Source organism: Spea bombifrons, chromosome 6 (assembly GCF_027358695.1).
Source record: "Spea bombifrons isolate aSpeBom1 chromosome 6, aSpeBom1.2.pri, whole genome shotgun sequence".
Lineage (NCBI taxonomy): Eukaryota > Metazoa > Chordata > Amphibia > Anura > Pelobatidae > Spea > Spea bombifrons.
This window is the reverse complement of record NC_071092.1, coordinates 37,057,898-37,070,375: the sequence shown is the minus strand read 5'-3', so window position 1 is coordinate 37,070,375 and position 12,478 is coordinate 37,057,898. Positions and strand designations below refer to the sequence as shown.

Genomic DNA, 12,478 nt, shown 5'->3' with positions numbered 1-12,478 from the left:
GATACATTTTATTGGTAAAATCTCATAAGGGTTCAGGGGCTCAGAGGTCTCTTCTTCATTCCATGTAAAACATCCAGCCTGTCCATTTTTTACCTGCTGTAAAGTTTCAAACCTTAGCCATATGCATACCGCATGTATGTTTAAATTCTCTACTCGTTTGACCATTCTTCTAATGTTAACAAAAAGTTTATGGGTTAAAAAGACCAATGACATTAACTTTGAGCCAATTTGCTGTGTTATTTCAAAAGCAATTTTAGTGAAAGAAAAGCAGAAAGAGTGGGCGCACAGACCTCCAGTGTACAATGTTATTGCAGAATGCGGAGAGATCATGTCAATGTCTGGGCACTGAGCCCTTTCACTCTTCTTTCCCTTCCCCAAGTGCTACCATAGAGCAAGGAGGCTCCTGATGGTAAGCAGCATGGAGGCACAGCTGCTCACAGCATATCTGACACTCAGCGGCCTATGCCAACAACACGTTCAGTGGCCAATTACATTAATTAACGAGGAAAGGAGAGGGGGAGGAGAAGACTTGGGCAGGGTGGTACATTATTTGTGACAATAAAGGCAGCAAGAACGTCTTCTTTATAATGGAAGATCATGCTGCGTAATATGGCACCAGTGCTCTTCTCACAAATATCACAATCAAGGATAACAATGGATTAAGTATCAAGTGACACAGATGAGCAAGATTGACAATAGAAAGAATAGGGAGATGTTAAATACAGAGGAATACGCTTTGATGTACTTCAATTGAATATACATATGAAGAGAAACAAACATAATGGCTTTGTTTAAGTGTCCAAAGAAAATGACTTAGGTAAACAGAATGTTTGGAGAACCTTTAAATTGCAATTTTAAAATCTCTATACATGTTGTTCTATATAAGATGAATTTATTATTAGGCAGTGATGCTTTTTAAAATATGCCTGCATTTTCTGTACACTTTGAACTAGATAAGCACAAATCTAGCCTATAAATTCCCAGCATTCTAATGATCAGGAAGGTAAAAGCACTGAACTACAACCCACCCGCCATAGATACATTACTACATTATGGAGCAGCATAAATATTACATCCAAAAAGAAGAATCCTCTTATTCAATCCTCTTCCAAATTGGTATAATAGGGATGTTTATATTATTTTTTTAAGTCATTGGATAAAGAATATATTTTTTGCCAATTTTTTGTACAGTTGAACATGCCTGTGTCATGGAAATGTCATGATTTTAACACCATGGAGTGCAATCTCTTGCTATAGTTGCTTTAAAGATAGCGATGTTCAGCCATAGTTAGTACTTATGGAGCACATGGTACATGCTAAACTATAAAAATATCCACATCAGAAATACCATCTTGCAAGTTAGGGATGCACTCCCAACAATCATTTCCAGCTCCCAGCTCTGCAAGTGCTAGGATTAAATATCCTGAAAATCATGTTTGTCAGAATTTGTAGTTATACATTACCACTAGTAGTCCATACTATCAATCTCAGGAACTCAAATCCCACTTTCCTCCCCCATGTCCCCCTTTTTAGGAGCTCAGAATGTTTGTTATGAATGATGAGAGTTATGGTGTAGCACCATAAGTGCCTGTCACAGTATATTTTGATGAGAGTTATGCTGTACCACCATCTGTGTCTGGATCACTGTATAATGATGGTAGTTTGGCTCAGTATATACGGCAATGATGGGAGTTATGCTTTAGCATCATCTGTTTCTGTCTCACTATATAATGATCCGCATCATGTACAACCCTCAGTGTCTTTTCCTTATGTGATTGTAGAAAGACACAGATGAAGAGCCCTGGTGGTCTCACAAAAGTGAAGTCATTCTGTTCCCTTCTAGGGAAGGCCCTTGTCCTCACATATTCCACTAGGGGTTATGAAGGACCATTTTTGACATTTCTTTAAAATACAGATGGATGATTGCATTACTAATTAAGTTTTCCCAAATGCACACTCTTTCTGTGTTAAGGAAGTTAAATTGAATATTAGCACAACTAAGGCATTATTAAATATTGCAACACTATATTTTGCAGTATTTCTACAATATTTTGAACCTGAGAAAATTAGGAACTCACTTTCCATTTCACAGAGCTATTTTGTTTCTTTTTCAGGTCTGACAAAGAGGTTCAGCTTATTGAAACGTGTCTTTGTATTAAACCTTGGAGTAACAGAAAGTATGGATTCATTGTTGTGCTGCCAACAGGGTCTATTCCCTGTAGCTATGGGTTCAACAGCAAACAATTGTAAGTGAAAATAATCTCCCAAATGGCTGATATTGCTTTACCGCTCTGTGATTGGGAAGAATCTTCCTGGGTAGCATATTCTGTGCTGATGTGCATCTTATTCAGATTGTGAATTTCATATATATCTCTTGGGAGTTCTTGAGTGAATATTTTTTTCTCAAATTGTGGGCTGCATTGTGAGGAAAAATCTGAACAAGACCAGGCTCTGCCTACGCCTGAGATCTCACAACAAAAGGATTTACACTCTTGAGATAAATAAAGGAAAACTAAATTAATGACTATGGAACAAAGAAGCTAGAATATCTAGAGCAGCACAGCCATGTTTATGATCATAAACCATATAATATACAATAGACTCTCTTCACTAACATTTGAGTTTCAGTTTGCATAGACTATCCTATGTAATTAATATTTATCCTATTTTTCTAGGTATTTGTAGCACTGCTGAATTGCAATACATGGTTGGTCTAGAGCTGTATGTGGTGGGAAGAAAAAATATACTAAGAGATTGAGCTGAGTTTTTCCCATTATTTTAGAATTTGGCTCTGGATTCTGCAAGTCCAAATAACAAGGAATCTTGTAGCAGCAGGTAAATAAAGTCAAGTTATGTTTTTGATAGACATAAACTTATAACTTTGATGATGATACTTACGAATTTGAACATCTCGTGCGTACTAAACTCAACTCTTCAGTTATAAGGCCATAAATCTTAATTTAAGCCTTCAAACCCTGTAGCCTACCATGGAACCTAGTGGTCATCTGCTGGTTATCAGACCTGTTGGTGTAGTCATTTATCAAACAAGTCTCTCCAACGAGCTATTGGCCAGTGGTTGGACCTGGTGGTGATGGGCTCTATGCCAGGAGGTTATCAGGGGTGCTATATCTAACCTTCTCATTTCATATGCTCCTTGTTATCTGTGTAAGGAAGCGTGTTCTTGAGAGGGTCCATCTGTTGATGTCGAGCACAAGGGACCAGTTAGATTTCCCCTGTATAAAATACTTCTGCAGTGCTACCAGAGAGAACACAGGTAGAGAGGATTGGTCTTTGTAATGGCCCAGTAGGAAAACAGGGCCTTACAACTGGGAAAGAGTTGCTGAGTCTCTTGTGACATGAGGACCATTCCTACCTGCATACTCTTGTGACCTTTACTATCATGCCATGGGTCACTATAGGTGACCTTATTGCCCTCCTTCTTTAAACATCACACAAACTGTTCTAATTCTGCTTTATCATCTTCTCTGGGCCCCACACCCTTTTGTCTCATGGGATTAGTTATATAACATTATATCATGTATATCATTAGAATGCATAGAAATAAGTCTGTGATGACAAGCAAAATGTGGCACATTAAACTACTTGTTACTCTGACACACAAAAGAATTACCTTGTAGTAGTCATATGCCACAGAGTACACCTGCTCATGGAAGTGCAGCTGGATGAGAGCAATCTCTGTAGGTGCGGATAGAAGCCTACACAACCCCTCACTATTTTACTGTTAACAGTCCTTACCACGTGAAACACAGCGTTGTTTAATGTGGATTTCAATCTTCACATATTGTGAATAAAGAGTTCACATTCTGCGTTATTAGGAAGAATATACATATTATTATGTAACATACTTTGATCTGTCCATAACGTTTCATATCCGATTATCCACAAAACCTTGCCAATTGTAAGCTACACCACATGTGGAAGCAGCATACATGGGGTGTTTAAGCAGCTTGCATACATTGTTAAGTCACCATGTTGAAATAACAACTTCTAAAGGTGGAACAATACTGATACTGATGATACTGATATAAAACAATTTTGTTAAATCGATACATGTTAAGGTATTTTATGACCCCAATACATTTAAAAACAGACCTAAATCATATTTCCTCTGTCAAATACATCTTACAAAGTTAATACAGTCCCATACCATCGCTGAGCCTTGTAACACTTAAATCCTTTTTTAAGTAGATGCACACCTTTCCTGTCCTGGGATGTTCTGGGGTATGCTTACAACAACATTTTGGCATGAAGGGCTAAGGGATTTTTTTGATATAATCTAACTCAAATTGGAAACATTTACCCTGTTCCTTTCTAAGAGTAGCAACATTTAGGTGGGAAATACTAGGACGCATAAAAAGGCCAGTGGTGGATGAACAAGGTGGATTTCTTCATTTTGACCCTAAGCATGATAAGGAACTATGAATGAAGCTACTTACATTGTACAGCACTGTGGTCCAACCCTCCATGGTGATACATTGGAAGACGGTCAGCACCGCAAATAGGATGTTGTCAAACTGAGTAATTCCATCATTGGGTCCAATCCATTCCCTGCACTCATACCCAGATGGGCAGCGAGGCACTCCACACGGATGAGGTGGGTCCATAGGTTCCAACTCCCATCCTGGAGTGGAACAAAAAGAAAACCTGAATTTTGAGTGCCACTTCAATGCCATGAAGGTCCACTTGGACAACTGTATCCTAGCTCATAGCACACATGAAGCCACATGACATCTGGCAATAGGAACAAATAATGCTGAGGGGATCCTTAAAAGCTTAGTCTCAAGCTTATTTACACATTGGAGCTCTCTGGATTCTCCCCTGAGGTTTTTGGTGTATAAACTGATTGTCATGTCTGTCTCATATCCCTTAGTGTTGAATCTCCCCTCAGTGCTTAGATTTGCCTACTCCATGCTGGTTTGTCTATTGCCATCACAAAAAGCCCCCCAGTCTATCCCTAGTCAGTTGCAGCTTGTATATGTAGACCGACGGAGAAACGTTCCCAGATAAGAGAAAACAATATCTCTAAAGTAATTATACCAGAGATGTTCCTGTAACAGGCCTTGTGCAACTTTCCACTGTAAAACTCAAGGCCGATGATTGCAAACATGAGGATGGCAAAAAAGAGCAGCAATCCAATCTGTAACAAGGGGACCATTGCCTTCATTATCGATTTCAACACAATCTGTAAACCTGCACAAAAGAAATGAAATACAGTGAACAGTCAAAGGCCAAACCCAATCTGATGACTCCCCAATCCAGGGACAAATTTACAAGACCCATACCCACTAACATACATAGATGCACAACAGGATACTATAATTGTTTTGGGGATATTTGATTTAAAAATGAGTGAAGTACAGATATGATATTCCAAAAACAAATTATTTTAGCTCGCTCCTTTCTCCTCATCCTGAGACAAGCAAATTCCAAAGAGTATAATATCTTAATAATAATAATGATGCAAATTCTGAGAACAGGAAGCTAAGGAATAAATATGACGATGAGAAAACTTACTAGGAATCCCAGAGACCAGCTTCAGCGGCCTGAGAACCCGGACAGCTCGCAGGGTACGCAGGTCCACATGAGTATTAAAGTGAGTTCCAGCCGTAGCCAAGATTCTATAAATCAATAAAGAAAAATATAAAGATTATCGAGTTCATTACAATCACAGACAACATGTTTTTCATATCTTGCCGCAATCATTTGTTTATTCTATGGGATATTGATCTTTGCTTTGTGTTGTTGTATATGGACTAAGATGCCACCCATGATTACACTGTTAGGCTTAGTTCGCAACATGGTGCTGCAACCACCATGCTCAACAATATAATACTTATTGTGGACCATGGCAGGACCCACTGTTTAGCCAGGGGCCACAGGCAATAGCTACTGGAAGCTGTATAAATGAGTATGTAAGTGCTACAAAAAAAACATTTAACACTCCATACATATATCCAGTGAAATTTGTCAATTGGACTGGTTATGAACTTCAATATATAGAAATCCAAAAAGGACAATGTGTATCTACATGACAAACAGTAGATTTAGTGCATCTGACACAATTTAGGGGTAAGAAATTGCCGGAGTGATCCTAGCCGTCAATAAATCTTAAATTGGGGCATTGTTTGACTAATTTCTTTAATTACAGGCCACAGTTGCTCTCCATGCTGTGACTGAAGCAAGCTCTGTAATTAGCAATCCAATTCCCTCCCGAAAGCCAGCCCTTACAACCACTCCATCTCTTTACTGACAAGGCCCATTAGTAACAGTAAGTTATTTCAATTCAGCATTGGATGTGATGTGTGCACCATAGTTTATATAAATGTAAGGATTAAATTGTATGATGACTGTTAAAAAAATTTGCCAGCACAACATGAACAGTTTATAAGATGTCAACCATGGATTCGTTTGTTACGTATACTACTGTAACAGAATTACCAGTACCTGTTATCATGGTTAATATAAGCATGATCATATGCTGTAGAGTTTTTAAGTAACGTTTTAAGTGCAGCTTTGATGGTTGGGTCACAACTGATCAGGAACTTTGATTTTAGGAAAAAAGTTGGGGAATGGCTTCTCAAAATATTACTCATATGATCTCAAGGGTTGCCCATAGCTATTTAATCTTTTAGAACCTTTCATTCATGTTTACACAACCTTACACATGCACATGCACAGTAATTAAAGACATGTGTTATGAGCATACATTGTATTTGGTGGACCTCTATGTCAATGTCTTGTTCTATTAGGGCCAGTGAGCCTCTAACCAGTTTTGTCCACTCTTTTTCATAACCAGCCCACTGGTCAACCTAGTACCACACACATGGACCTTCCCACACCACCACACTCATCATGTGAATGGGCAACTGAATCAATTTTCTTATTGTATGGAAATAGCCATAAGCTGCTGGAAAATATATATAAACCAAGAAAGGAAAGAAAGGAGAGCCATAAGGATTTGGTAGGAACTGTAAATATCACTATTACCAATTTGTGCAGCAACTTGACAAAAAAAGTGAGTCAGAAATAAAATAATTGACATAGTAAGAAGAGTACTGTTGCGTCTTTAATGAACATACATTAATACATTAATTTAGCATTGCTGCCTGCCCTGACTTCGGCTCGTCTACCTAAAAATCTATGACTTCAGATTTCGGGTTTAGAATATTGCCGTCCAGATCACGGCCTTCTAAACATTAATGGTTTATCCTCTATCACTTACTTTTAAACCAAACAACCCTAAAATACGCAATGCCGATAAATGCTATAGGTCGTTTTAATTAGTTGAATCATTAATGGAATGATGCTCTTTACTTCCTGTAAAGAGTGCTGTACTTTAACAGACAAACCCTCTTTTTACCCTTGTGTAACCTTTAATCTTGACACTTAGTCGGTGACTAATGTCCGTTACAGCCTGCACAAGCTGCAGTTTCAAGCTGCTCAATTCTCAGGGCCAATATTCCAGTAAGTGACAACATAAAAATACTTTCAAATGACCATTTCAGTTTCAACAAATTAAGTCAAAGTTCACTTTTTAAGTAAATAAATGTTTTGGGTTTTTTTTTTAGCTGTGGCAGGCCACATTTTTGATTATTTATTAATACTTTCAGAAATAGATATTGGATAATCCCCAAGGTACTCAAAATTCAGGGCAAGGAGGGCATTCTGCGTTCAGGTTCTCTCCTATATTTGTAGGAATGTTACTTCCAGATGTAGCACCAGAGACATAAGCACTTGGCATTCGCAACTGCAGTGTGTAGACCCCTGTGAGCTGCTGCTTTGTAGCTAGAACTACCATAGATGAATATGTAAAGCGAGAGATGCCCTTTGACCCTAAAAGGTTAAGTGAAGGTTAGGTCTGATAAAGAGTTAATGTATTGAAAGGCTGCCACTTGTCTAAAAACCCACCATAAATACGGGCCCTTATTACCCAGCAAAGAGCCCAATAAATAACGTGTATTGACTAAGATTAAGAGCTAGTGTTTGGCACGAAGCGAGTTTGATGGTCCCTGTTCCTGGAGTTCTTTTACATTCTTCTACCTTGTATAACAGATCAATTAATTAGAACTTGTTTTAAATCCATCAGCGAATGCTTGGCGGAGATTGAAAGAGTGCAGCTATTTCCCTGGCCTCTGTGATGTTGGAGTTCCACCTCCATTGATCTACTGAGGGGTTAGACAGTGGTCTGTCACGTGGTGCCTGCTTCTGTTCTCATGTTTTGTCTTATTTTGAGTTCCTACCCTGCTTCACTTCACCACAGTTCTTCATTCTGCTCCTCTGCAAAATGCACTTGCAGAAATAAGGCTTATTATTTTATTTTAACAGCTTAGCCCTGGCTGTGAATTTGCTAATTATTTTTTTGGCTCTAAAACAGTGTTCCCAGTTCACACTTTAAAGTGTAAGATTTGTTCACCCTTTCAAGTTTCAGCAACGAAAATGGAAATACTTAAAAGGTGATATTAGGTAACCTTAAAAAAAAATTCAGAAAGCACATGTAACAAAAAGATGCTACAATCTGGTTTCTGTCCATAGCATTCCACCAAGACCACACTCACTAAAACATCCACCTCACTGCTAAGACAAAAGGCCACTCACTACTTATAGTAGAGGTAATTCTACCGTCATTACCTTTTCCCGCTCCCACATTCAGGATCTCACACATGCTGTACCCCCTTCTCTGTAATTCCCTGCCTCATTCCACCAGACTAGCTCCCTTGCACTGCAATTTCAAAAGCTTTCAAGAAATGTACAACCTTTTATCCTAACACTCAACTAGGATCCTAATCAAGCCATCTGAACGACCAACAACCTCTCCAGATCATCCTGAACAACGCATCCCTATCCAAGCAGTTCTCTCCAACTGTTTCACTTCCCGACTACCACCGACTAGATTGTAAGCTTGCAGGAGCAGGGCCCTCTTCTCCTTTTGTGCCAGTTTGTTATTGTGTGTGATTTTAAGCTATTTTACTGACTCTATTGTAACAGCTACGGAATTTGCTAGTGCTATATAAATAAATGTAATGTAATGGACTGCCTGCTGCTGGAGGAGCATTGTCAGTTGCCAGCATTGCCCTCAAACTGGGCCAAAAGAAAGGAAACGCGAGCTCTGCTAATAAAGACCTCTTTTTCACTGCTCCTTGGGAAACGTGCCAGCAACTGCTGCTGAGTGCCGGAATATCACATTAGCACTAAAGCAGAGGTCTGTGTGACCAGACTTCTTACTGCCATCACAGAAACTAAGAAATTAGAAAAGGATAGGGAGAAAGGTAAGAGACGGGGAGAAAGGAAAGAGAAAGAAAGTGAAAAATGGAGCAATGGATAGATAAAGAACAACATATGGGGGAGAGATAATTAGAAAGAGGAGAGAGGGAGAGAGGGAAGATACAGCGAGAAGGGAGAGATAATGAAAATGGATAGGTAAAGAGAAGAGGAGAGAGAAAGAGAATGGAAAGCAATAGGAAAAAGGGAGAAATAAAGAGAAAGGGAAGAGATAACGATGAGAGAGATGGGGATAAAAGGGTGCGAAAAAGAGACACAGGAGGAGAGAAATAGGAGAGATGAGTTAAAGAGAAACGGGACAGATACTAAGAAAGAGGAGGATTAAAGAGGAGTAATGAGAAAGTGGATAGATGGGCAGAAAGGGCAGAGATAATGACAAAGAGGAGAGATAATGAGAAAGGGAAGAGAGACATAGTGTGTGTTTGTGTTTTGAAAGTGTTTGTATGTCAGGGCAAGTATGTCTAGGGGCAAGCAAGTATGTGCATGCGATCTGGGTGATGGGCAAGTCCTATGTGTGCAATCCGGGTGCCAAGGCTGACCTTTACAGTGTGCAACCTGCGATCTATGTCTGCAATTTAGGGCATCCATGCATTATTTATTAGATCTGTACCTTCAATGCATGTGATTTTTCAGTTGATCTATATCTAAACTGATATGTTTCCATGCATTATTTATTTACTCTATACCTGAACTACATGGGGGAGGAAAAAAAAGGTGTAGCACAGTGAAGGAGGGGACAAAGGGATTCTAGGGTAAGAGTGGCTGTGCCACTGGGGTGGAATCAGAGTGCCTGAACACCTAAGGCCAGCCTTATATTGCTCTGAATATATTCAATGGAAAGACTCAATGGGTGTTATACTTAAAAAATGGCCCGGTACAAAGTGCTTTTAATCGCCATAGCAACCAAAGAAAGGGCCCAGCTGAAACATTCTACTAGTACGGTAGCTTTTGTAAAAAGCTGTTCATAAGAAGTTTATTGAAAACGGCATACTTTTCATTTTGTGACTTGGATGACAAATCTAAACAGATGTTAAATCACTCTGCCTTTAATATAAAAAAACAGATCTACCGTATATTTGGGCAACTTATCTGTGGGGCCTTATCAGTCCGGAACGCGGGCCGCAATTGGCCCTCGGATCGGACTTTGGACATGCCTGGCTTAGAGGAATCGTGACCTTTGTTGAGCTAGTGGGAAGAACTTGGACTGGCTAATGCATTGAACATCCAACTTGGTAGCAATGTAACTGCAAACGTCCCAATCCAAATAAATTCTAGCTTTTAAACCCAAAACACTTCTCTATATCTGTTCTGTCGGGTTCCATTGGCCCCTTGCTACTTATAGCTACCTTGTGGCATGCAGCAATGTGACTATTCACTGGCAAAGTGTTTCTGCTTTTTTTCCTTAAAATATTCACAAATTACAAGTGATCTTTTTATTTTTCACAGAAAAAGTGTGCAACGCCAAAAACAAAGGTCCAAAAAAGGTTGCATTGTGTTCGGTACGACACTACTTATTTCTCCGGCAGCTACAATTCGTTCAATTATGTTATTTTTAAAGATTATTGTAGCCATTTTCTTGTTTATCTAAATTGTTTTGCACGAAGGTAATACGCTCTAATGGATGATCATCACAGATGTATTTTGCTTGTTATCATCTCAGATCTTCCAAGTCCATTATCTGTGACTGAACGTAGACTATACACGTAGGCCCTTGCTTACTAAGCTGTGCTTATGGTTTTCAGGGTGTGATTAAGGCTACATACAGAACAAAATAAACAACAACAAAAAACATAAAGAAAGTATAACTGAGATCTAGCAGAAATGGGGTGATTAAATAAATGGTAGCACACATGAAGGGTTAATATAAGCTATTCAATGTTACACATATCTCCTGTGCTAGCGGCATATGGTACATAAATCATTAACATAGAATATTAATGAATTATTCATCAAAACCAAAGACCAAACACTTTTTCTAATTGTCCTGGAAAGAGAAAGAAAGATGGAGTGGGGGCTGGTCTCTAATTTAGAATTTAGGTGAATGATAGATATTAAAAGACTTTGATTTTAATTACCATGACTTTTAAAACCTGATATATTTTCTTGTATGCAGCTCGCACGACCCTTTAACTCCTGACGGCGAACCTACGGATTTCCACTCCCGTTAACCCCTGTGATGCTGCGTAGATAAGGTAGGCTAGATGGGGAAGGGATCAGGGAGATTAGTAAATGAAGACAAGCCCTTGCACTTCATTGGTTGATGGCAGAAGAGCCCCCTGCTGGTGACCAATAGAGTTGCTCATATGGACCTTTAAAATCCTGGCGCCAAAGCTGCTGCGTAGTGCATACCGCGTTAACCCCGCATTAACCCTTTCTACAAAAAAACAAACACAAAGAATGTACACGAATATTCGCCCGAACCGAACACAGGAACAGGTGAATATTTTTTTTCCCCCACGAAGACGAACACGAAGAGTTGGCCGGCGCCCAAGTCTAATGAAAAGTATCCCTTTCCCTATGACGATTAGCCACTGGTTGGATACAAGCAGCCAAATGCTTTAATACTCTTTAATACTCACTCAGCATGTGGCCACGTGTATTCTTCCGGTGGCCACACACTTAAGCACCAGATACGCCACTCAAGTGTGCTGCACTCTTAGCCACAGCGAAGTACAGCTGTACCTGTAGGTCTGCCCTACAAAGGCTGACCGCTCTTCTCGACCGTTGCTTACCCCAGGGCCGGGTACCGGAGGCATCTTTATACCCGGTTTCCCTGGAGCCTCTTTTCATGACATTGCCTCATTCATAGTTTTTCAGGGGATGCTTGTCACGTTACACAAAAAAGATACTGTTGCCATAGAAATTGAAATAAGTGCCTCAAGTGGCTTTCATGTTACTAAACCATTATTGAACCATCAGAAAGAAAGGAACAAACTACACATCTGCTAAGGTTTATTTCCTTCAAAGGATCATTCATTGGTAATAATAAACCCACACATGCTGCCTATATCCCCCAAGCACAACTGATACTATTGCAAGAATTAAATACTTATTTTATTTATAAAAAATATAACATGTTTTCCGTGCCAGCAGTGCCCTGATGGGAAACACCATCTTGCAGATTAACTAAGTCCTGGCAGCTTCAGCACCCACATGCAGATTTCCTAATGCACATGTT

The 12,478-nt window shown here is 39.4% G+C and overlaps 1 protein-coding gene across 1 annotated transcript in view; it reads right to left on the bottom strand.

Annotated features, from left to right (window-relative positions):
- CACNA1E (calcium voltage-gated channel subunit alpha1 E) overlaps positions 1–12,478 on the bottom strand; it is a 70,919-nt gene that overhangs the window by 39,228 nt on the left and 19,213 nt on the right. Inside the window, exons 3-5 of the mRNA XM_053470275.1 lie at positions 5,536–5,639; positions 5,059–5,211; positions 4,458–4,642 (exon numbers count right to left, since the gene is read on the bottom strand). Of these exons, the coding sequence (XP_053326250.1) occupies positions 4,458–4,642; positions 5,059–5,211; positions 5,536–5,639 (442 nt within the window). The remainder of the gene's footprint in view (positions 1–4,457; positions 4,643–5,058; positions 5,212–5,535; positions 5,640–12,478) is intronic.